We start from the raw sequence: 27,422 nt of genomic DNA, 5'->3' as shown, positions 1-27,422 counted from the left end.
AGTTATGATGACCACAAAGTTGCGGAAACACACACAGACACACACACACACACGGACACACACACACACACACAGACAGACACGCCAAAAACAATACCTCCATTTTTCATTGAGGTAAAAATGAATTTCGAGCTTTGCTGAGGGTGAAGCAGGGTTCTCCCCAGGATTAATTTCCACAGCATAGTGGTCATGTACAGTTCAAGGGCAACTTTCTGCCGCACAAGCCATGCTTAGGCCACAGCAGGGGTCTGGTAGTCTAAAAAAAAAATCATAATCCCCCCCTAGACACTATTTCCTGCTTATTTAGGGATAGATTTTGTGAAGGTTATGTTTTTCCTATGTTTTGGCTTCATTCTAAAATCAAATTTGTTACTTTTTACCTCCATGAAAAATGGAGGTATTGTTACCTCCATGAAAAATGGAGGTATTGTTTTTGGCGTGTCTGTCTGTATGTCTGTCTGTCTGTGTGTCTGTGTGTCTGTCTATGTGTGTTTCTGAAACTTTGTAGTCAGCATAACTTCAGAACGCCTTTATGGATTGCGATGATATTTGGTATGATGGTAAGTCTTGGAAAGACAAAGGTCAAAGTCAATTATGGGCCTCCTGGTGGATGACCTTGGTACTGCAGCAGAACTTCCGGTTTTTGTATCTTTTGTCCTGAACAAGCTATGGTCTTGACTTTTTGGTGACAGATAGCTTATCCTGTCAGGAATAAGTGGCGTAAGTTTGATCCCCCTAGCAGCTTGTTCTGGAACTGCAGGTTAGTTTTTTGGTAAAAACTTTCAAAGCCAATAAGTCCAGATTGGAACAACATATTTTCATCATTTTTGGTGTGTAGGTAGCTGAGAGAGAGATGTACATGATTAAATACAAATTATGCAAATGAGGACTTAATTTGCATAATTAATGAGGAAATTCTATAATTACAGTGTTTCATATAATTGTACTGCTATACATGTAATCTATTCAATCTGTGGCAGGCGGAACATGAACAGATACCAATTATGCAAATGATGACCTAATTTGCATAATTAATGTGAAAATTTTGTGAATCCTTATTGGTGAATGATGGGAATTTTATACCTCGTAACATGTGTAAGTTACTTAAAGGTTTGCGTCGCTATGCATATATTATGTTAATGTAGAGGTTATTTGCATAATTAATGAGGACAAAGCAAGTATGTTTCTGCTAAAGCAGATCAGCATCGCTTGGCTTTTCTTGCCGTTCAGGAGCATCTCGTTGCGGTCCGCCCAGGTGTCAAGCTGCGACGCTTCCTCTGTCATAGTAGTGTCCGTGCCAGCATTCTTCAGGGAGACTGATCTGGACAAACTCACGTCGTCTGCGTAGCCCACGTCTAAAGTGTCGCTATGGACCACTTCGCGTGAGCTCATGAACAGAAGGAACAGATAAGGCGATAACACTCCACCTTGCGGTACCCCTGACGTAAGCTGCCGCCAGCCACTGAACTCGCCGTTGGCAGCCACTCGCTGAGTGCGACCCTGTAGGTAGTTTTGCAACCACGCTACCATCCATGGACTTGGCACAACGTCGTTCACCCGCTGTAGTAGTATTGCGTGGCTCACCCTATCAAACGCTTTGCTCATGTCAGCAAAAAGGGTCTGAACACAGGTTTGATCCCTGGAGTCGAGAGCGCTCAACCATGTATGGATCATCCTGATGACGGCGATGACGGTGGACGAGCCATTGAGGTAGGCATACTGGTTGGTGATGACAGGTGTGATAGACGGGAGGAGTCTCTTCAGTATGCACCTTTCCAACAACTTGGCTAGGACAGGGAGGAGAGACACAGGTCTCATGTCGCTGGGTTTGGTTGCTCCCTTTGACTTTGGAATGGGGACTACGTTTGCTGCCTTCCAAACACTCGGTACCGTACCCCCTCCATAGGAAGCATTGAAGAGGTGAGTGATGACGGGAGCAAAGTCCTCTGCGTACTCCTTAAGTGTCCAGGTAGGAAGATCGTCCGGACCACTAGCCTTGTTAGGGTTTATGTCCTTGAGTAGGGCTTTGACTTCCCCGATCGAACAGAGGTCCACAGCTTCGGTGGGGCGTTGGAGAGGAAACAGGTACAGAGCATGGCCAGGACACCACGCCTCAGAGAAGTGCTGGTTCAGAACGTCAGCAACATCCCGGTCTGGCACATTCTCAATGGTGGTGCGGTTAGATCTCTCTTGAGATCTGCCAAGTTCTCGGTTGACAAAACTCCACCATTTGCGTGGGTTCTCCAGCTTGAGGTACTGGATAAAGTTCCGGTAGTACCAGAACTTTGCCTGCCTTATGATGGTCTGGGCTCGGTTTCTGAGACTCTTCCAACGATCAGATTTCCCATGACGCTTGAACTCTGCAGTTCTGCTCTTGATGGCACGTTTAACTCGCTCTGTGACCCACTTCTTGTCACAGGCCCTGACTGACGCGACCTTCACCGGGAGGTGCTGGTTAACCAGTGCCCTGGTCAAACCGTAGAACGCGTTAGCCTTCTCCTCCACAGAAGCCTCACTGTAGACAGGTGACCAGTCTGTTGTGGCGAGAGAAAGACCAAGGTTCAGCTTCCCCACTGCAGTGACCACCCTCCGCACAACCTTGACTGACTTGGTGCACTGGGGTTGTAACTTGTGGGGTCGGAGTAGGACACTGGAGTGGTCACTGGTTCCGACCGGTGCAAGAATGAGTGGGTCATTGTAGTGTTGGGCCATATTGGTAACGATCATGTCCAACGATTATGTTTATATAGAGATCATTTGCATAATTAAAGAATAAATGCACATGTCAAGCCCATATTTCATGGAGGTATGAGATCTCGGAACTCTTGTTAAAGATTTGTGAAGGGCTAGAAGGTTCTGCCCCTTAAACAAAACCCTATACGCTGGTTGACAGACAGTGTAGGGGGCTTAAAATTACAGCATGGCGGGTACAAATCACTGGGGGCCCCTAGGCCTACGTATACGCTCAAACAACCTACTAGTACATGCAGTGCACTCTGGTTGGTTTGTCAAGCCTTGAGCCATTCTATGATCTATTATTTTGAAAAATTCGCATCCTGCATACCTGTCTGACAATAAATACTAGTACAAAAATCAACAGATCCTTTATTTTCTGTTTTGTCATTCTCAAAATTTAGCAAAACAGTGCATTGGAATGTGTATAATATTTTGTACAATTTTTTAACATCATCTTAGATCACTCACCTGCAGCCCATTGTTCTTCTTTTCTTCAACCAGATGATTGATTGCAGCAACAATCGTCTTAGTCTTACAGATGTAGAGATTTACAAATGGTGCTACTCCATTCCAGAATTCAAATGGATCAGCACTCTTCTTTACTCCTTGCTTGTATTCTTCTGCCTCGAAACACCCTCCTGCGATAATGGCTGCACATTTGGTCCCATGGCCCTTATGCTTTTTATCGTCATCATCTGGGACAAAGACACAACCATTAACAGTTAATGTTGTTCTGAACTCCAATAAAAAAAAACATAATTTCTGTCATCTTTCTCTAACTCTAAGCATCTATACAAGGGGTAAATCATCAGCAGAGCTTTCTTTTTTCATTAAGTGAAATGAAACACATGAAAGAACATATAATAAAGCATTTAGGATACGATGGTCAGGTGTACTTAATTTGCATCTAGTTTGATATCAATGACAATACAATGTACCTTGAATAAAGACTAGTACATGTAGTACCAATTGCAACATACTGAAGGTTACCTTTATTTGATTGTCTATAGACCATCAGTTGGAAAGATAAATGTGTCAGCGGTGAATTATACTGCAGTATATATTCATAGACAGGTGACCATGAGTACTTTTAGTCCAGAATCCATCGCAAGAGACTGATTCAGCTGCTATGACAGTCTTCATGGGGGATCCTGGCATTGCTTTATGTTCTCTTTAGGAAGGTTGGCAATGCTTAACGGTAAATTCAGGAAGGCCAGTAATGCAGTACAGTTGTTCTAATGTGTAAAGCTTCAGAGACTGGATAGTTCTTTCACTCATGAAAAACTTAGTCACTCTGTGGACACCAGATAATTTCTTTTTTGATGTTAGGGCAATTTGATGTTCTTGATGAATTTAGAATTCTTTTAACAAATTCATGTAATAAAAATGTGTTCGATTACAAGGACACAGAAAAAACATGCATCTACCCTCTGCTACACACTGTATTTATCAAAATATGTATAGATCACAATCAAAAGTAATTAAGATTTACCAATGTTATCATCAGTCCCACCAGGGATTAAGTTTTTCCCCTGAATCTCCGCATCTGGAATATGTGTGAACGCTTCATGGTCCCTCTTGATGCCAGAATCCAAGACAGCTACCTTCACTGGGTAGTTTTCTCTCCATGTATTGTTATCAGCAATCCAAGGATTTTCTGAAGACAGACAGCTCCAACAGTCTGATATGTGGAGGAAGCCATACTTCTTCCCTTGCCACTTTGGATCCTGAGCCATACTTTCATGTATCCTTATTCCATGAAAAAACCACGAGTTCAACAGACCATCATGCTGCAACTCAGATCCTGTATGGATATCAGAAAGGTAGAAATCATACTAAGAAATATGAAGACCTGCATGCCGTTTTACATTATCAGGGCTGAAATACTGGTTGCACATGCACCTGGTGCACGGCCAAATTTTTCTACATGTGTGCACCAGTGCACCCAAATTTTTGTAGGTTTACGTATATATCAAGATGTGAAATTTTGAGTAGTAACATTTGTAGTATTCAGCATATTTTTTTAAAACACCTAAGGCCACACCAATTTAATTTGTTGGTTCTCGGATTTTTTCAGAAAAAATATGAAGCGACAGGGCGAAAAAAAATAAAAATAAAAACAGATCTAGGCATCCTATTATAGGCTTAAATGCTACGAAATGAGCCATGAAGTCAACACAAAAGGCTGGTTCAAAATTTAAACAATGAATTTTGAACTTCTAATGATACCACTGCATTGAAAGATGGAATAACTGTAAGGACTAGGAAGAAAAGGACTGTTTTCAACTGTTCAGGGCAAAATATGAGCATTTTGCAGTTGATTCTGAATTTTTTTTTTTTTTGCAAATCAGGAAAAAATGAAGAGGCGAATCCGAGAACCAACAAATTAAATTGGTGTGGCCTAAGTGTCAGAAAAACTGTAAAATCATTCTTGTAATACTTTTCTTTAGAAACAAAACATAATTAGTTTTCGCTGACATTCTACTTATTTTATCTAATAATATATATGGCACCCACAGAAAATTTTGTGCACCCAATTTTTTACGTTGGGCGCACCAGCTGCAGTGCCCCCATGCATGTACCCTTTGGGGCACAGAAAGGATAGCCTGCAAAGAAGCCCTAGACCTATCCACCTAAAGCCTGCCAGCCAGCCTTTTCTGTAAACTCACACACCACCCCTCCCTTGCCTCCCCCCCTCCGATAAACTGTGCACTGTCCCCTATGAAAGCTGCCAGGAGGCCCCAAAATCTAATCATTTCCTGCCTTTGTTGCAACACACATAAACTGTTAGGCCACACCGTCTTAATTACCTCCATGAAAATGGAGGTATTGTGTTTGGCGCGTCTGTGTGCGTGTGTGTGTGTGTTTGTGTTTCCGCATATTTGTACCTTCATAACTCCATAACACCTTTATGGATTGTGATGATATTTGGTATGCTGGTAGGTCTTAGGAGGACAAAGGTCAAGGTCAAATAAGGGCCTCCTGGTGGATGGCCTTGGTACTGCAGCAGCACTTCCGGTTTAAGGTTGAGGCATGGCTGAGAGGAATCTCCTTTGTACTTGCGAGCCAGGTTAACAGATCTGGCTATGCCGAGTCGAGGCAGCGCGCTCCCTCAGGGGAATAGGTGACCTATTTCAGGGCAAATGTGCCGCTGTATGGCTGTGTGTTTGAAAACAAACAACCTGTGTTATTACCTCCATGAAAATGGAGGTATTGTTTTTGTTGCGTCTGTCTGTGTGTCTGTCTGTCTGTCTGTCTGTCTGTCTGTCTGTGTGTTAATGTGTCTCCGCACATTTGCGGCCAGCATAACTTCATAACGCCTTTATGGATTGTGATGATATTTGGTATGCTGGTAGCTCTTAGGAAGACGAAGGTCAAATATACGCCTCCTGGTGGATGACCTTGGTACTGCAGCAGAACTTCCGGTTTTTGTATCTTTTGTCCTGAATATGCTATGGTCTTGATTTTTTTGTGGCAGATAGATTGTCCTGTCAGTAATAAGTGGTGTGGGTTTGGTCTCCCTAGCAGCTTGTTCTGGAACTGCAGGGGACTTTCGGGCGAAATCTTTAAAAGCCAATAAGTCCAGATAGAAACAATGTATTTTCATCATTTTTGGTAGGTACTAGTACTAGGTAGCTTAGAGAGAGATGTACATAATTAACTGCAAATTATGCAAATGAGGACTTAATTTGCATAATTAATGAGGAAATTCTATAATTACAGTGTTTTGCATTATAGTACTTTCATACATGTAATGTATGTAATCTATGGCAGATGGAACATCACCAGATACCAATTATGCAAATGATGACCTAATTTGCATAATTAATGCGAAAATTCTATGACTCCTTAGTGGTAAATGATGGGAATTTCATACTTGATACATGTGTAAGTTAATCAAAAGTTAACATCACGATGCATTTATTATGTTAATGTGGAGGTAATTTGCATAATTAAAGAAGAAATTAACATTTACATGTCAAGCCCATATTTCATGGAGGTATGAGATCTCGGAACTCTTGTTTTATGTATGACATCCGCGCGCGCATTGATTTTCGCCTGTTCTCAAAAAAAAAAAGATCACGTCCTCCGTGACTGACTGGCCTGGGTAAGCGACAATACAGAGCCGGTGGTTACTACTCTGGACAGTCTGGCACACAGGAAACCGATGCTCCACGACTCAGGAACTGAGTAAATACGTACAGTGCCCACCCATAAATTCCGCAAAAAGCCAAACATGTGCCGCTTGTCGTATATATATACGTCGCTATGTAATGCTGCAAATTTTCATGGTTTGGTAGCATTTTTATTTTTGGCCGGATTTTTTTTATTCGCCCGCGCGCACTAGTTTGGGGGTCTTCAGAGGATGTTATCCATAAAATTAAGTCGGTGTGGCCTTACATAAAGTTGATAAACTCAAAAGTGAAACCAATCCATCCAGCCTTGAGCCCTGCACCCCACACCATGTAATTACATGTATTACAAAATTCTGTTGCAAGCTGAGGCTTGCTCTCTCTTTTAGGACCCTTTTAGTCTTTACACACAGTGACATATACTGTACACGGCGGGCGGCGCGCGCAGACATAACGTTTAACACTGCTGATATATTTTCCATATTTCTCTACTTCTCATGGAGATCATCATTTGTAAAAACGTGCGAACTTTGGACCCCTGTCGACTACATCGATCGGTACCTGTACCGTTTATACGTTCTGGCCTTCTCCATACACTGTGTATCTTGATACCGTCGAATTTTTCGCAGTACTAGTATATTTAGATCATTGAGATACGTATTTGAAGACAACTCGCGATCGTTATTGCTAAGTGTTAACTTTCTTCTCGTACAAATTATGTAGAAGAAAACGACTTGCCTTTTATACTTCCTCTTCAAGTTCTTGAACAAACTTTCCGCCCACTTTACAGCTTTGCATATATCCCATAATCCCTGGGGATTTTAAACCGCAGCAAAACATCACAAAGTAGTGTTATTAGTATCAGTAATCTTCGTATTTTCGGTATATTTACCAATTTTTACATCAGTATCAATCGTTCCTAAAATATTTATCGTTTAGAAAATAGAGTCGTTTAAGTCAAATGAGCAACAATGTACTGTAATCAGTTTTAGAAATACTTTTGCGTTCTCTTGCCATCATCTTCTCAAAGCGACGACAAAATGGCTGCGTCGTATAATTTCAAGAAGATCACTGTCGTTCCGTCGGCTACGGTAGGTTTATCCTGAAGAATTTCGAGACAAACTTCTTCCCAAGGACTGCTGGAGTGCTGAACTCTGTAGTTTGTACATTAGAATGGTTTTGCACCGGTAGAATGTCGCTCAGAATAGTCCTCCAAATTCACACGTGTGCGCACGCGCGAATGCGCCCCCCTCCCCCACTGATAGGTTCAGAGAAAAACTGCTTTTCGGGGGAATTTTATGCCAAATTTAATAGAGAACATTACTTACAACAAAAAAAGTGAGTCGTTTTTAATATTAAAATGATCTGCCAAAAAGCATTACATTCTAATTTTCTTGGTTCTTTTGCGCATCTTAGTTAAAAATTTGGGGCCGAAAAAAAAGATGTCTGCTTCAGTTGCATGTATGGGCTTGAAGTCCAAATATTTGCAATACAGTACAACAAATTATGTTGCAGGTGAGGATACTAGTGTGTTTTCTTGCTTCAATCCCTAGGGATGAAGTTAGATATAATTTTGGCTTATATGTCTGCACATGTGTTTCTGCTTGAACGTTGAAGGTACCTAGCTTCTGATGGGGTAAAGTCTGCCATCACAAATTTTAATTTGCCTTGTTACATGTCCGACACTGTCATCAAAGGGGGCCCGCATGACCTTTTCAATAGAGCGTAATTGGCCGTTTTATTTCTAAGTAGAGTGTAGACGGATAGCTCTAATTCAACGTACAGTGTAATTGGCACATTTTGCATAGAGCGTAATTCGTGTTTTAATTCTATGTAATGCGTAGTGTAGCCACTTCGTATTTATCGTAAAGCGTAATTGCTACTGTAACGTAATACGTAGCCGGTCTCAAAATTTAGTGTAGAGCATTGTCGGGTTCCCCCCATGCAGGCCCCCTTCAAAGTTTGGCTGTTCCCAGTACAAGTTATAATTGTGCGTACATTCTTTTAACTCCTGCCATTTTTAGGATTTCGTGGACATTGTCCTGTCCAAGACGCAGCGAAAGACGCCGACCGTCATCCACAAGCAGTACGCCATCGCACGGATTCGCCAGTTCTACATGCGCAAAGTCCGCTACACGCAGCAGAACTATCATGACAAACTCTCCCAGATACTGGACGACTTCCCCAAGCTGGAGGTATGTTGTTTCATACAAGAACCTTCTGAATTTTTCACGAATAGATCAGTCAAACCTGTTATAAAAGGTTGTTGTGAATTTGTACAAAGTAGTGCTGCATACCTAAACCCACTTTTAGGTTCAGGTCCGGATTCAAGTCCAGAGGTTTAGGTTTAGGTTCAGTTCTGGACTTGTAAGTCCGGACCTAAACCCATGACATATACAAAACTGCATGTTGGCAACCTTGCAATGTTGTCTGGGTGAAACTTTGGCCACATAACATGGAGGCTGGTACTTGATGATGCCTGATGGCAATGTTTTCTTCATTTTGCAGCAAAGATTTTGCAATCTATGGAAGGTTTTAGGTGGTTTGGAAAGAAAAGGGGTATGTGAAATGGTCTTTTATGGTAACAAGTCCGGACTCGGTTCTTGACTTTTAGGTCTTGAACCTAAACATTCTTACAAGTCCGGATCCAAGTCCAGTGAACCGGTACGCAGCACTAGAACTAGTAGAAGTAGTACAAAATATTTTTTTTGCAAAGTGAATTGCATTGGTTGTTGGACTGTTACAGTACTGTTATTTAGTGATTCCTTGTTCCCTGGGCTATGTTATAAGTTATCTTATTAGCTATATGCCAAAATACAGCAACTTGGGGTGTTTTATCATTAATGTAGGGTGTATTCCAGTAGATTTAAGCCTCCTATATGTGTTTTCCGGTGTATTCCAGTAAATAGGCAGACCGCATTAAAGTAGCAAGGTTATTTCCCTTAATTCTCTATAACCTAGAGAGATGTGATAAAAGATATACGCTGTATATGGGTTTCTTTTTTTTAAAAAGAAGCTTTTTACGTTGTAGTAGATCAAAGATGGATATGATTATATTGCATCACAATACAGACTTTCATCACACAATCATATTTTACAAATACGTGTAAAAGTATTGCAAAATGCCATATTATACAAACGTCTAAGCCATTTTTTGATTGCACAATATCTACATATAACTGTTACTTTAATTTACTGATTTAGATAGAGTACAGCTTATGTAGTAGACAGAAGAATTTATGTTAATACATAATAATGACAGTTATAGTTATACATGTATTTATATCATACCTGGGCCGCAATAACGTTCGATAACGGGTTCCGGACCGGGCTGTACTTTACGGTACGGCCCGGTCCGGAACCCGTTATCGAACGCTTCCATGGTTTCCATAAAACGATTCGAACGCGTTTTGCCCTAACCGCGTGTGCCCCTTTTGAAAATTTGAATACAGAATCCGGACGTTGGAACTGATTTTGTTGCATTTGAGGGTTTAGGGGCACCAACTTTTGGCTCATATTGCATTGAAAGGCGCGTTTTCTTGGGTGGGTATGATATAAATAAAATACAACGCGGTGTATTCCGCATCGCCCTCGGTCCCGGCCCTCCCGCGAGTCGGGCCGATACCTCTGGCGATATGGAATACCCTGTGTTGTATTCTATATGTCTACTTCGTAGCTGCAAGAATTTAGAAATGTGTTTAATCAGGGTTGTTCTATGTTGTTTTGCAGGACATCCATCCCTTCTATGCTGACCTGATGAATGTTCTATATGACAAGGACCACTACAAACTAGCCCTGGGTCAGATCAACATGGCCAGGCATCTCATAGACAAGTCAGTACCAAAATTAATTATACTTTACACGGGCTCGAAATTCATTTTTGGGAATAGCTGCACTGGTGCACCCAACCTAAAATATTAGGTGCACAAAATATTGGGCACAGATCTTACTGCCCCTCTTCTGAGCTTGAATCTAATTTAGGAGCTAACTTCAAAATCTTAAACAAGTACTACAATAAAGATTTCTTTATTGTTCTGACACTTAAATGCCAAGAATATCCTGCATACTATTATACATTTGATAAGTACATTGGGTGCACAGCTGCAATTTTGGGTGCACTAAGGTGCACATGTACCCAGTATTTTGAGCCCTGCTTTACATAATGGCAGCATGGATTTGTTGTTCACAGTTCATGAAAGAAGGGTAAAGCAGGAAAAGAATATCTTACTACATGTAACTCTTAGAAATGTACAGAATGAATCAGATGATTCCTTAGATGATATATAATCATTATGTAATAAGCTATTACAAAGAGCCTTGCAGAGAGGCCGCAGGTACTATTTTACTTGTTTTTGTTAGTGCCTTCGGGAACAATGCCTAATTGCAAATAACTGTGTGGTCCCAATAGATCTGAAAACAGATGTACTGTGTATGAATTAATGATAAAACAGGTCAGTTTACAGTTATTGAAAATGTTGTGAAGTATTCTTTTATACCATGTAATACTCTGACAATATTGTAAATGCATTTACCGTCACAGTGGTTTTATTTTGCAGTAGCGGGGGAAATAGGTTTTTGTAGTGTTTGAAGTTTGCTTATAATGAATATTCTGTAACTTTCAGTCAACTTTCAAAAAGTGTATTGTCCATGTTGTGATTTTGCAGTTCAAGATTAGGCCATGTTGATTTGATTATATGGATGACATCCGCGCGCGCATGAATTTTCGGCCGTTTGAAAAAAAAGAAAAGTTTTCAACCATACTGTAAATCGTACAAAACAGTTGCAAAATGAGCAAAAATATACCATAAGTTACAAAAAAACCATACCAATGTCGTAGAATGCCAAAATCAAACGAAAAAAGATGAGATTGTAAAGAAATGAACTTGAAGACTAGATTATTCACCAAACCATATTCCGTCCCATTTGTTCAACCCTCATGACCACGTAGATTTCATAATGAAAACAACTTTTTTTTTTGCAAAACTTTTTTTTATTCGCACGCGCGCATCAATTTTGGGGTTCCCGGAGGATGTCTTCCATATGATCATGTCAACATGGCCTTACTGCAAAAATCATGAAAATAAAGCATTCCAAGATTGACATTCCTATTTTTAGCAGTACCCCTCCATGGTTGCTTTGATATATTCACATGTACTAAAATCTGCCCTCCATCCCCCCAGTGTTGCCAAGGACTACGTGCGACTGTTGAAGTATGGAGACTCCCTGTACCGCTGTAAGACCCTGAAACGTGCGGCCCTGGGAAGGATGTGTACTGTCATGAAGAGGCAGAAACAGAGTCTGGAGTATCTTGAACAAGGTGGGGCATCTTTTGGACAACTTATCATGTCAGCTTGACTAGATTACAAGCATTTATGAGTATACACTGTTAGATGGTTTCCTTGCAAGTTGCAAGCTGTTCTGTAGGCCTAGGGAAAAAAATGTTGTTTCCTGTTTCAGTCCTGAAAAAAAAGGGTCAGTAGTTAAGGATTAACTTTTTTTCTTCTTTTTTTAATAGACTTTGGCAATCTCTAGTGATCCAACTTATATACAATACAGTTTAAACTTGCAGGAGGACACTATATTTTCAATCATTCAATGTCAATGTTGCAAAAACATTTGTACAACGTTTTATCACTCAGGACTAGTGTGGAGCGAGAAAATTTTTTGTCCTTTGCAGGGGTCCACCCCAAAAAGGCTAGGGTAGGTCGAGAAATAGGAAACACATCTGTTATTTTTCTAGGCCCTATGATTGTATGAAGTAGGAGGCTAAAGTTGTGTTTTGTCCAACAGTGCGTCAACACTTGTCCCGTCTTCCCACTATTGACCCAAACACCAGGACTCTTCTCATTTGTGGGTAAGTCTGGCTCCTCTTTTGTCTATATACAGTTTTCTATGATATAGAGGTAGTTGTTTTGCTTGTTCAGTGTCAAAATTTTTGCCGTCATTTTTGAGTTAACATTAAAATTCTCCCATTTCTAGTTTCCCCAATGTTGGAAAGTCCAGCTTTATCAACACCATCACCAGAGCAGATGTGGAGGTCCAGCCGTACGCTTTCACCACCAAGTCTCTGTACGTGGGACACACTGACTACAGGTATCTCAGGTGGCAGGTAAGTCTTCATGGCTGCAGCATACTTTGGGATTTTATATCCAGGACTCAAAATACTGGATGCATGTGCACCCAGTATTTTGTACCACTCATATTTTCCCCAGGGCCGCACGTTTCGTACCACTCATATTTTTGCCCCAACAGTTGAAGAAAGTTCTTTTCTTCAACTGTCATGGTTTTACAGTTTAAAGCTGGTCCAAATGAGCATATGGTAAGTTCTATATCTGTATAGCTGGTATAACCACCCTTCGGCGAGCACACCAGCTTCACAGGCATGCAGCGCGGCGGCAGCTTGCTATATCACACCAATCAACTTGTTACACCTAACCCTTGAACATCTAACTCTAGACATTGTTTGCTACAGTTGGTTGGTCATTGACTCGTTGCTTGAATGATTACATCTCAGTACCAACCGCGCTTGGGCTGAATTGACATTTATTAACATGATGTCAACTGGTCTGGATGACAAGCAACAATCTACTCTGTTATCATTGAGTCAAGGAAAAAATATGTTGTAGAATCATTACAGTTTGTACATTGAGGTCTACCTCCATGGTTTGTAATATATTATAGGAAAGAAGTGTAGAGTAACATGCATAGAAATATTGGACTACCGGTAGTGGTATTTACCATATGTAGCAATTTAGGGTTAAACACGTCAAAACAAGTTTGGCTGACATAGTCATAGGCAGTGAGTTTGTTCTCCTATATTATCATGTTGATTTGATTATATGGATTGGATGACAAAGTTTGTCAAAAATTGCCTTCATTATGAAATCTATTGATTAAGTCATGAAGGTTCTACAACTGGCTATAAACATTTAGGCATTCTACAACAATAGAATATTATAGTTTTCCAATATTTTTTTTGCAAGGTCAAAAACCTTTTTTTAAAAAACAGACGGAAATTCATGTGTTTGCATACATGTATGTCATCCATATGATCAAATCAACATGGCCTAATATGTACAACCTGATGATGACACTGTTTCTGCCCGTCCGTTGCCTAGGTGATAGACACCCCAGGAATCCTGGACCACTCCCTGGAGGAGAGGAACACTATCGAGATGCAGGCCATCACTGCACTGGCACATCTCAGGGCTGCTGTACTGTATGTCATGGACATCTCTGAACAGTGTGGACACAACCTGCACCAACAGGTAACATCCCTACAAACTAGTGGACTCATCCCAGGACTTATCAGTGGGATGTACCGTTGGCTGTTATATAGGGGTATAGGGTTTATGGACATCTCTGAACAGTGTGGTCACAACCTGCACCAAAAGGTAACACCCCTACAATCTAATGGAGTCATCCTGGGACTTATCAGTGGGATGTACCACTGGCTGTTATATAGGGGTATAGGGTTTATGGACATCTCTGAACAGTGTGGTCACAACCTGCACCAAAAGGTAACACCCCTATAACTAATATGGACTCATCCTGGGACTTATAAGTGGGATGTACCACTGGCTGTTATATAGGGGTAAAGGGTTTATGGACATCTCTGAACAGTGTGGTCACAACCTGCACCAAAAGGTAACACCCCTATAACTAATATGGACTCATCCTGGTACTTATCAGTGGGGTGTACCACTGACTGTAGTATGGGGGTATAGGGTTTATGGACATCTCTGAACAGTGTGGTCACAACCTGCACCAACAGGTAACACCCCTACAACTAATTGATCCATCCTCGTACTTACCAGTGGGGTGTACCACTGGCTGTAGTACGGGGGTGTAGGATTTATATGGATGGTAAATCAAGTAACACCCCTACAACAAATGGGCTCATCCTGGTCAGTGGGGTGTACCACTGGCTGTAGTATAGGGGTGTAGGATTCAAATAGACATGTACAGGAAATCTTGGACATCTCTGTGCACCAACAGGTAACACCCCTACAACTAATGGACTCATCCTGGGACTTACAAGTGGGGTGTACTTGTCTGTTATAGACCTCTCTAAACAATGTGGGCACAGCCTGGCAACAGGTGACACCCCTAGAATTAATGGACTCATCCTGATACTTCCTATTGTACCACTGACTAAAAACAATTATGTATAGGGTTTAATAACGGTTACATTGACAGGTTAGTTTTATGTTATTAAATATTAACAAGCATTTTCTTGAGTTTAAGGTAGTTTCACAAGTACAATGTAGAGACTGAACATTATGAATGGTGCTGTGATGTTACAATGTCATGTTCAGACATCTGTATGATGACAAATGGGAGATAAACTGAGCATCAGTTATATACAGTTCCTAACTTATCTGTACATGTATATATTTACATGTAGTATAGTACATTGTACATCATCGGAAATGATGGACAACCAGGAGTATGATTTCAGTATAATTTATGAAAATCCATTATGACAATTTCTGTTCTTTGCTGCAGGTGGAACTTTTTAACAACATCAAGCCACTGTTTGCCAACAAGGTAATTATTATCTATCACTGTTTATTCTGAGAACTAGATTGATATATTCTGTAGCTGTATCAGTATATCCAGTATAACCGCCCTTCAGCGTAACACACAGGCACGCGGCGCGGCGGCTGCTAGCTATATCACACCAAATGACTTGTTACATTCAATCTTTGCACATTTAATTGCAGGAGTTGTTTAAAGCTTTCTAGTGATGATGCCCTAACTGTGCGTGATGCCAACGAGTGATATACATTTGTATGGTGGTTTAAACTTTAACCCTTTAATTTAAACTTTTAAGTGATTGAGTCATTTATTTTTTTTTACCTTTGTTTTAGCCTCTGATGATTGTCACCAACAAGATCGATGTTATCCGAAGGGAGGAGCTTAGTGAAGAGAATGAGGTGGGCACAAGCATTATATACTTCTGATTACGATATGATTTTTTCCGTATTTCTCAGTGAATTGTCTTAACACATTGAATTTTCTACATTGTAGGTGAGGTGCTGTGATGTAATAACCATGTCAGAACTTTCTGCTGACAAATGGGAGATAAACTGAGCACCAGATTATTATAATGAGTTTATTGCAAGTTCGTGCCCAAGGGCTAATTGCAAACAGTCATTAGGCCACACCAATTCAATTTCTTGGTTAACGGATTTGCCGCTTCATTTTTTTCTGATTTGCAAATAAAAATAAAAATCCAGAATCAACAGCAAAATGCTCATATTTTGCCCTGAACAGTTGAAAACAGACCTTTTCATCCTAGTTGTCACAGTTATTCCATCTTTCAATGCAATGGTATCATTAAAAGTTCAAATTCATTGTTTAAATTTTGGACCAGCCTGGTGTGTTGACTTCATGGCTCCTATCGTACCATTTTGGGCCATAATACGATGCCTAGGCCTGTTTTTATTACTCCGTGAAGGAGGTCAGGACCTCCGGACGGAGTGTTGTAATCGGCTGATTTTTCATGTTCGCAGTCAAAACACTGGGTTCTCTTTGTGTAATCGGCACGCAATTTTATACGCCGTCTGCGGGCATGCCCGTGTTGATGCACGAATGTGTATTTTTGCCGTTGCTGCTTTCGCGGTCAATGTAATATCGCAGACGCACCCCTACAATTACGAGGCGAATTGGAATGGTCCAGAAAAACGCGTTGTTTGGAATAGCAGTTCATGCAAAAAAAGTTCATGCAGATACGGGGTGGTTTTTATAAGTGGTTCCAGATGTTTTTGCCCATGGTTAAGAGATGCCAAGTTTTTTGGAAGATGTTCGCAGCCAAAATGCATTCTTCCGTACGTCGCATTTCTGTGTAATTTCGCATGTGGTGTTGCATTATGTCCGGGATGATGCACGTCTTTTTATTTTTACCGTAGCTGTTTTGATATTGGAGTAAATGCATATTTTAGAAACATCCCTACTTTTACAATCCTGTGGAATAGGCCGTAGGTTTAGGCAGTTGTCTGGTAGCAAGCAGATATCCTGGTTATCTGGCCGCCGGTAGTAACACTCGCGGTGCTTACCGCAACTGTTGGTGGAATTCCAGGCGCGCTTAATTAGGTACAGGCACGGTAAGACGGTTGGGCCTGTCTTTGTTTATAATACTAGACACGACCATGATAGTCCGATCTTTATATGAATGCAATGATTGTGTGTGTGTAATTAAAATGAACTTCGAACTTGAAGCACAGTATCTTTACACGCCCTGGGAGCAGTAATGGTAGTAGAATGGTTTATTATGACATGTCGCCATCTATATCACAACAGTGGCAGCCCGCAGGCTGAATTGATGATGTGATATTACCCAGATTGACTGCACAAGAGCATTATATACATAACCTAAAATCGAGAGTCATTACATACACAACGATCGAAACAATTATAAAATAAGTATATATTAAAATCGGATAAAAATACATGTTATTTATCATATAGGGCAATATAAAAACAATTAAAATGGAATTACGTATTCAGTAAACGAACCATGTGCGGTACAGCACTCATTCTATAACGTTCGGTTCGACACTTGAGAATGTCCAGATTACCAGCAGAACGAGTCTGTCGGCAAGTAATGTTCATTCTGTAGGCGGTAGTAGGTGGCGGTATTGTTCAGACACAAGGAGTGATTTCGCAAACTTTAAAGTCAAGTTCGATCGTCTGGAGTGCAGAGATGGCAAACCGAGGTGTAAGCATGCTTCGGAGTAACGGGTGTAGTCATGTCCCATAATGATGCGGACCGCCCTACGCTGGATTCTCTCAATCTTATTGTTCAGCAGTGTTGTTAATCCCGGGTGCCCGACAGGGGCTGCGTACTCGGTAATGGGTCTTATGTAAGAAATGTACACAGTGACAAGGTCATCCTTTGCGATATGGAAATGCTTCAGTCTACGTAACAGGAAAAGTCGCTGACTAGCTTTGTTGTAGACGAAGTTGACAATGGATTTAGCTCTTTGTATGTTTTATGCTTGTGACGCGCCCTCATTGTATTAACCGTTGCGTCTGCACAGTAGGTCTGGCGTTGACGCTTGGGATTTTGTTGAAATATATAAAACTTCACGGAGGATTGTCACCTATGGCTTCTTGTTTTTATTTTTTTTTCGCCCGCCCGCTCCATTATTTTTCTAGAAAAATCCGTTAACCAAGAAATTAAATTGGTGTGGCCTTAACAAAAGCAATGAATACAGAATGTGGTGAATTTAAGACTATAATTATGCTAACATGGAGTCCTACTTATACAGTCTGCTTATTTAACTTACTATATCTACTTTAAAACTAACATAACATTGGTATACATGGTAGAGAGTGGATATGCTTCCCATCAATAGGAGACATGGTATTACTGCTATTCTACTAAGTATACTATTCTATGACCAGAAGATTGACTTTGCTGCCCTGAAACTGCATTAGATGCATTAAAGTTTAATGTTAGACTTGTGATTATTATTAAGATTTCTAAACAGTTTCTTTCCAAGTTTGCCCTGAACATCTTTGAATGTTCTGTTTAATGTGTTTTCAGGCTCTTCTGGCAGATTTGGAAAAGGAAGGCATCCCTGTAGTTCCCATGAGTACTCTATCTGGGGAAGGGGTCATGGAGGTCAAGAACAAGGTAATATTATGGGTTAGAACCTACTAGAACATGCGGTCTCACTGTAGTTATTCCATAATGACATAATATATATGATTGTGTCGTAATAGTTGGTGTTAGTCTTATCTAGCTGGATTTTACATTCTATAGGTTATAACTAGTTTCTGCTTGAATGATTACATCTCAGTACCAACCGCGCTTGGTCTGAATTGACATTTATTAACATGATGTCAACTGGTCTGGATGACAAGCAATGGAAACTATAGTTTGGAACACAGAAAAGTCATGTTGCAGAGACAGTTTTTTGTTCTCTGTGCTGTATTCTAAAACGTATGTATTTGTAGTCACATCAGCTTATATGACAAATAAGGCTACATGAAAAAAAAAAAATTCCAAACATGTGAAAAATCACAAGACGTGGACAGGTGATTGCACAATTTTTTTTCCAACTTATTTTCATACCACTACCAGCACAGAGGACATTATAGTACTCATTTGCACCTGATTGAAGTGAGGAAAGTTGTTTTAAGTGCCTTTCCCAAGGGCACAAGATTGGTGGCATGGCAGGGTTTGAACCCAGGACCTCTTGGTTTCAAGTTAGACACTCTTCCGTTCCGCCACACAACCCCACTCAATTTTTTTTCTAAGAACATATTAACGATAAAAAAATAATGGTGTACAAATTATGAATCCAGTAAAGTCATCTTCAGTTTCTCTTGCTGTCTAGAATTCAATGGGTTAAGTTGATTTTAACTATAAAAGTCCCCCCCCCCTCCTCCTCCAGGCCTGTGACCAGCTGCTTGCCTACAGAGTGGAGAATAAGATGAGGAGTAAGAAGGTGAACTCGGTGCTGAACCGGCTGCACCTGTCTGTCCCGCAGCAGAGAGACGAGAAAGTGCGCCCACCCTGCATCCCTGACGCCGTCTTACAGCGCAGGGCCGCCATGGACACAGACAAACCCAAGAAAAAAACGGTACATTATTCTTATTTCATTCTGATCCATTCCTTGATTTTCGTGCTTTTGACCTTTGAATGGCTAGGACTTTAAGTATAGGACTATGACTCTGTTTTGACGTATCAGACTTTTATGTTTACTGTATGTTGTCCACTCTTGTCTTACTATATGTAACAGTGTCTTGTGTAATTTTGCTGGGCCCCCTTGGAAAACAGCTAATGTAAGCTGAATGGGGCTACCCAGTCGTCTTAATATGATGAAATAAATAAATAAATATCCCAAACACTGGATTGGATGTAAGGCCTAGGAAAAAAATGTTGTATTTCCTGTTTCAGTCCTGAAAAAATTAGGGTCGGTAGGTACTGTAGGGATTATCTTCTTTTTTTTCGACTTGAGTGATATCAAAACAGGGGTCCAACTTGTACAATACAGTTTAACAAAGTAAAACTTGCATGAGGACACTTTTATTTTCAATATCAATGTTAGACAGCCAATTGAAACATAGTACCACTCAAGTGTCAGATCATGGAGCTAGAAAAGTTCGATCAGCTTGAAAAATTAATTATTTATGTCCCTTGCAGGGGTCCACCCCCCAAAAAAAGTCTAGGATTAGCAGGTTTTTCTAGAGTTGGTCAGGAAACACAACATTTTTTTCCTTGGCCTAATCATGTGAAATCCTTAGTTTGTTGTTGTTAACAGTGCAAATGTTTATGCAATTTGAAGTGACAGATTTCATATTATTAAGAGCATATTGCTATGATGTTATCAACAATTGTCAGAATGTCATTGAAGACAACTTGGGAGATAAGCTGAGCAATCTTTACTTTTTTCGTTTTTATGCAAAAATACTTAGACTTCTTTCAGTTAAAGTCAAGTTCATAATACATGTACATGTGAATTAAATCTCTTACATATTTTATTTTTTTTGCCCACTACCCACTCTACAGGAAAGAGACCTAGAACTGGAGTTGGAGGAAGACTATGTCTTTGACATGAAGAGTAAGATTCCAAACTATAACTTATATTAAGAAAAGACCGGTAAACAGTAAGGTACATTGTAAACCATTTTAGGAGACTTAGTTTTGACTGTCGAGTGTAAAAACATTAAATTTTTGCTTTCTCATGATTCTGTGTTGCATGTACATCAAATCTCGTATCAGTCCAATCTGATTCATAGTTAACAAAATGTTGAGTACATGTCACCTTTTGTTTTTTCCAGAACGCTATGATCTGAAGAACCCGGAGGAGAAGTATGATCCTATACCTGAGTTGTGGGAGGGGAAGAATGTAGCCGACTACATTGATCCAGATATCATGAAGGTCTGTATCTAACACAGTTTGAGCAAAAATAACCAATGGCCTTACTGTATTTTGTCTAACAAGATCACTAATATTGCCTTTGCTGATAAAAGCCTTTGCTGATTTAAATCAAGGTCATGGAAGGATCATTAGCTAAGGTCACACCAATTTGATTTGTTGGTTCACGAATTTGCCCACATCATTTTTTTCTGATTTGCAAAAAATAAGCAAAACATTTCAGCCTCTGAACTCTAGATGCTCATATTTAGGCCGCAATTGCCCTTCTCTTCAGAGTTGTTACAATTTTTCCATCTATCAATGCAGTGGTTTGATATAAAGTTTGAAATTCTTGAATTACATTTTGTACAAGCCAGCCTGGTATGATGCCTACATGTAGCTCTGTTTTTATTCTTATTTTTTTTCGCTCAGTCACTTCAACTTTTTTTTCAACAATTCAAGAACCAACAAATAAAATTGGTGTGGCCTAACAAGGGAATAGTATCATTATAGCATGGTATTAACTGTCCAGAATACATGTACATACTTTGAATCTTCCTCTAAATGCATAGGGGTGGTGCCCATCTCCATTTCTGTAGCCCTTGAGTGACACACTGTTGTGCAATGCACTACAGCAGGGGGCTGGTCCGCTGGTAGTGCTGTGTGTTTGACCTTCCCACACTCTTTCTCATATGTGCTGAGTGAGAAAGAAGTGTGTACCATTTTTAAAGTCTTTGTTAATTAATAATGACCTGGACGGGGTTTGAACTCACAACCTCCCGGTTACAAAGCGAGCGCTCTACCAATTGAGATATTGCACCGGTAATATAAACTTAGGTGTCAGATATAAGAGACACATGTTAATCAGAAATACAGAAACTCAGGGTTGAGATGTTGATCCTATTGTTTGTTTGTTTGTTTGTTTGTTTGTTTGTTAGAAACTGGAGGAGCTTGAGAAGGAGGAGGAGATGAGAGAGGCAGCAGGGGAATATGACTCTGACATGGTACAAAAGCACACTCATTTACAATTGCAGAAATATCTCTTTTTATATTTAATAAAATGTAGATCTGTTTCACCCTTGTGAACAATTTAGATTTGAGCATGCAGCGTGTGCAACAGAATTTCAAGCTCTGAAAAAAAATCAGCATGACTTATCCTAATGGTACAGAACAATTTCTTCCACATGTTTTTTTCATGTACATGTATGATAGTTTATTGTTTCTCTTTTGCATTGTACCACTGACATACATGTCTTTACGGAGAAAAGCTTCATCCTCCAATGAGTAATACTCTCTAGAGCTTACAAATCATTTAGTATGCAACAGAATATGAAGTTCAAATGGTTGGTTTTTATGGAGTTATCAAGATTTATGTGTTTTTTTACAGTCAGATGAAGATGAAGAGACCAGAGAGATCAGGAGTATGGCAGCCAAGTAAGTTCAACTTTTGAAATACACTTAGATTAATTTTAGCTGAACTTCCTACTTTAAATCTGTCCTTTCAATGGCAGCCATTTGGTATTTAATTTGTATTCACTACATAGGATACAATATTTCTTACCTTGGTGCACTGGCTAGCATATACAAATGCCTTGCAAGCAGAACACGTGTTAGTACAGTCTTATGTTATCTGTTGAATATTGAAACAGTTTCTAATTCTTTAGTGGCGTCGTGGGGTGTAGTGGTACATCACTGGACTATGAAATGGGGAGACCCGGGTTCGATTCCGGGTCGTACCCGAACAAGTCCGAACATGCGCCACGACGTTGTACCCTTGGGAAAGGTACTTTACACGACTTTCCTCACTTCACTCACTGACAGGTGAAAATGAGTACCTAGCTTTGGATAGGGACATCCCTCGGATAGGACGTTAAATGGAGGTCCCGTGTTTGGGAGAGCCACACCCCACACACGTTAAAGAACCCACCACACTTATCAAAAAGAGTAGGGGACCTTCCCGGTGTGAGTAGTTCAAACGTTACGGTCTGGTCTCAGGGTTGACATCTTGAAGAGGTGATAGTCACCTGTTATGTCAATCCTTCCACAAATGTGGTAAATCGTCATAAATAAATAATGATTTATTTTGTTGGTCTTCTTAGAATTCGTAAGAAAAAGAAGCTGATAAAGATGGAGTCAGACATACGCAGGAAGGTTCAGAAACCCACACTACCCAGGGTCGCCAGGAAGGTAAGATTGTTTGTTTTTTTTTATGTTAGGCCACACCAAGTAAATTTTATGGATGACGTCCACGCGCGCATTGATTTTGGCCTGTTCCTAGAAAAAAAAAAGAAATTCCGCTTCCTGTAACTATGACCAAAGAGTGACGACAGTGCCACAAATCGTTAGATTGACGTGAAACCCGTAACGCGAAATGGGTAAAGAGCACATGCTTTGTTTCTGCAGGCCTGCAAAAAAGTGAAAGAAATAGGACAGGACGACAACTGCTGTTCCACCTGATTTATTGCTGTTTTGATTATGAATAAAAAGACTTCTTGCTTGTTAATCTGTGTCACCTCATTCAATTTGTGTCCTAACATTTGTCATCTCTTAGTATATTTCTAATCTAGGCATCTTGTTTTTTAGGGCCCTTCTTGTTTTTTTCTCGCTCTCTCGCATTAGATTTAGGGTCTCCAAAGGACGTCATCCATAAAATTTACTTGGTGTGGCCTTAAACCTTTGGGTACTTGTGTCACTTATGGCTCACAAACCTTTGTTAATTATGATGTTAAATCTTGATTTAAGTTTATTTTCTTTGTTATATAGCTGATTTTATTGTTTCTGTAGTCTGGGCCCCATTGAAAATCAATTTGACAAAATCGAATGGGCCACCCAGCTGTCTGAAGATTAAATATAGATGTCTATAGTGTAATAAGACCCATTTTATTGAGTTTATAAAGGCTATTCTTTCTTAAGTCCTTTCCACTCTCTACAGCATGCACAGCAAAATCAGGTGGTTCAAAAACAGATTTTGATAGTAATTTACTAAAAATAAGGAGGAAGGATTTTAGGATTGAACTGTTTCTAAATGGCATATGATGCAATGGTGATGCAGTTATACTTTCAAAGTTTCAACTCAATCAAAGCTAGCTCTTTTATGGAATTAACCAACACATATGGGCTTTCATGCTAAAATGATATAATTGCTTGGTGAGCAATGTTTTGATTGTGTTGAACGAAAGTATCAACTTCATCATGATGTAACTATGTTTTCCCCATGTCCAGGACTATAATGTGGGTGAATTTAAGTCCCAGATGGAGGAACTAGGGGTGGACATGGCAGGCAAGGACAATGTGAGTGTGCAGCTTACATCAACTTTTGAGAAACTTTAGGACATTTTAAGTTTTTTAAGTAATTTTAAGTACCATCAAAATCTTTAAACTTCCGGGGAAAAAATAAGAAATTTTTGCCTCTAACAGCGCTATAGCCAATAATTTAGGCGCACAGGAGGTTTGTGTTGTAGTCTAATTCAGGCTAAACTTAAGTGTTATTTTCTTGCAGAATGATTGTTGCACTTGTAACTGTAGACATGTCATAATTGTGGCATTTTGTGTGTACATCTCAGGCCCACTTCAAGCGAGCCCGCAGTAAGACTCCCACAGGCCTGAAGAGGAAACGGGAGCCCTCAGCAGAGGCTGGGAGCCGGGCTAGGAGCAGGAGTATTCCAGCTGGAAAAGTACCCAGAGACAAGTCTGGAATCAGGGACCCACAGGTAAAAAAATCAATCAAAACAAATGTTAAAAAAAGTAAATTATACATTATGCACCATTTACATAGTAAAACGAAAAAATTTAAACTGATTATGCACAACTAAAAAGTTTCAAGCACATAAGTTTTCTTCTGCCATGTTCTAAATTTTTACCCTTTACAGTATTTGCAATTTGTTTGTATACAAATGACATGTATTTTTCACATGTACTCTTAAAAATTCTCTCACAATTTGAAGTAAGCAGGGTTTGCCTATGAGAAAAATTTGACTATTTAGATATGTGTACCAGATAGAAATTATGTGTAGATAGCATTCAGCACCCAAGGACAGGCATGCTAATGCATAAGTGTGGATATGTGTGTGGATAGTGTTCAGCACCAAGGACAGGTGTACTAATGCCTGTCCTTTACATTAGCCTACTTTGCTAATGCCTGTGTGTGGATCTGTGTGTGGATAGCATTCAGCACCAAGGACAGGTATACTAATGCCTCTGTGTGGATATGTGTGTGTGGATAGCATTCAGCACCAAGGACAGGTATACTAATGCCTGTGTGTGGATCTGTGTGGATAGCATTCAGCACCAAGGACAGGTATACTAATGCCTGTGTGTGGATATGTGTATGTGGATAGTGTTCAGCACCAAGGATAGGTATGCTAATGCCTGTGTGTGGATATGTGTGCATGGATAGCATTCAGCACCAAGGGCAGATATACTAATGCCTGTGTGTGGATATGTGTGTGTGGATAGCGTTCAGCACCAACGACAGATATACTAATGTCTGTGTGTGGATATGTGTGTGTGGATAGCGTTCAGCACCAAGGACAGGTATACTAATGCCTGTATGTGGATATATGTGTGTGGATAGCATTCAGCACCAAGGGCAGATATACTAATGCCTGTGTGTGGATATGTGTGTGTGGATAGCGTTCAGCACCAAGGACAGATATACTAATGCCTGTGTGTGGATATGTGTGCATGGATAGCATTCAGCACCAAGGACAGGTATACTAATGCCAGTGGGTGGATATGTGTGTGTGTGGATAGCGTTCAGCACCAAGGACAGGTATGCCAATGTATGCGTGTGCTTTACAATTCTTTTCCAATGAGGAAACTTCAAGACTTTTGTTCTACCTTTTCCAGACCCAACAGAAGGCCAAGGTCATTGCCAAGAATGCCCAGAAGAAGATGAACCAGTTTGGAAAAGCCGGCGAGTCGGATCGCTTCATCGGAACCAAGATGCCCAAACATCTGTTTGCTGGGAAGAGGAAGCAGGGCAAGACACAGAGGAGATGAGGAGGCTGTTGGCCTTTCTGGTGTTTTCATGGATCTCATAAAGAACAGGGACAGTCTCTACAATTGAGATGGAGAATATATTAAGAATACTGTTAAAAAGATTCAAGAGTGATATAGTGCTGTGTACCGGTTCACTGGACTGGTTCTGGACTTGTTTAGGTTCAAGTCCAAAAAAAACTAGAACCAGTTCTAGACTCATTACAAAAAACATGTCACATACCCCGTTCTGTTCGTTCCAAACCACCTAAATCTGCAAAGTCTGTTCTACAAAATGAAGAAAACATTGCCATCGGGCATCGTCAAGTGACGGCCACCATGTTATGTGGCCACAGTTTTGCCCAGACAACATTGCAAGGTTGCCAACATACATTGTATATTTACATGCAATTTTGTATATGCCATGGGAATAGGTCCAGACATACATGTCCGGAACTGAACCTAAACTTTTGGACTAGAATCCGGACCTGAACTTAAATGTGGGTTTAGGTACACAGCACTAGAGTGATATCTAACAATTATGGAAGTCAAAATGTATGCATTTTTTGTTCACATGTTTTGGAGAATTTCATGTCTTAGATATCATGGATCTCTAAGGAACAGGAACAGTTTCTACATTTGAGATAAAGTATATAAAATGTATGCTGTTGGAAAGATTAAAAAATGATATCTAACAATAATTATTATAAAAGTTGAAATGTATGCGTTTTTCGTTCACATGCTTTGGAGAGTTTCATATCTTCATTATATTATTTAATATCAGTCTTTAATGAAAACTATGAAAAATGACTTTCATACTAGGAAGAAACTAGGAATGACAGCTTAATGTTTTTCAGAATAATACATGTAATTTGAGGCAAAATTTCTTGTTGAAATACATGTTGACTACTTCTCTAGAAGGGGGAATATCATTTACATATAACAGTGTCCAGTTTAATTCCGGAATTCCAGTTTAATTCCGGACTAATTCCCAACCTTACGTCTAGATGGGCTAATATTCTAAGATATAGGTAAAAATGATGTAAGAAATACGTAGCAGCCATCGGTGACCCCTTGGGAATTAACCCAATTCTGCAGAATTCTGCAGAATTCTGGGAACTGGAGCCAGAATTCTGCAGAATTCTGGGAACTGGAGCCAGAATTCTGGGAACTGGAGCCATCTAGACGTAAGGTTGCTGAGATATGGGAATTAGTCCGGAATTAAACTGGAATTCTGGAATTAAACTGGACACTGTTAAAATTAATCGGTGACCCCTTGGGAATTAGCAGAATTCTGGCTGCAGTTCCCAGAATTCTGCAGAATTCTGCAGAATTCTGCAGAATTGGGTTAATTCCCAAGGGGTCACCGATGGCTGCTATGTATTTTTTACATCATTTTTACCTATATCTTAGAATATTAGCCCATCTAGACGTAAGGTTGCTGAGATATGGGAATTAGTCCGGAATTAAACTGGAATTCCGGAATTAAACTGGACACTGTTATATGTACATATACATTGTACTTTACTAAAGAGTCAATGTTGGCTTTGAAGTATTTACCATTCAGAAAATGGTATTTTGGGCTGGCATAACTTAGTATAATGTAGAATCTGTGTAAAGATACATGTTGTAAGAAAGAAGGCCTGAATACTGGTATACAATGTACATTCAAGCAGGTAGATACATGTACTGTACAGTAGGC

The 27,422-nt window shown here is 40.0% G+C and overlaps 1 protein-coding gene across 1 annotated transcript; it reads left to right on the top strand.

Annotated features, from left to right (window-relative positions):
- Window positions 1-7,878: 7,878 nt before the first annotated feature.
- Window positions 7,879-26,013, top strand: LOC109470182 (nucleolar GTP-binding protein 1-like). Its single transcript, XM_019768992.1, has 19 exons — window positions 7,879-7,960; window positions 8,894-9,064; window positions 10,599-10,702; window positions 12,050-12,186; window positions 12,660-12,723; window positions 12,849-12,978; window positions 13,988-14,137; window positions 15,378-15,419; window positions 15,743-15,808; window positions 18,424-18,513; window positions 19,277-19,465; window positions 20,395-20,446; window positions 20,667-20,767; window positions 21,682-21,747; window positions 22,131-22,177; window positions 22,843-22,930; window positions 23,966-24,034; window positions 24,307-24,453; window positions 25,592-26,013. Exons 1-19 carry the CDS (start codon window positions 7,910-7,912, stop codon window positions 25,742-25,744), a joined length of 1,917 nt encoding a protein of 638 aa, XP_019624551.1. The 5' UTR covers window positions 7,879-7,909; the 3' UTR covers window positions 25,745-26,013.
- Window positions 26,014-27,422: the final 1,409 nt, after the last annotated feature.

Source organism: Branchiostoma belcheri, unplaced genomic scaffold (genome assembly GCF_001625305.1).
Source record: "Branchiostoma belcheri isolate BF01 breed outbred unplaced genomic scaffold, Haploidv18h27 scaffold22, whole genome shotgun sequence".
NCBI lineage: Eukaryota > Metazoa > Chordata > Leptocardii > Amphioxiformes > Branchiostomatidae > Branchiostoma > Branchiostoma belcheri.
Note: the sequence above shows the minus strand (reverse complement) of the source record. Positions and strands in the feature narration are given on the sequence as shown.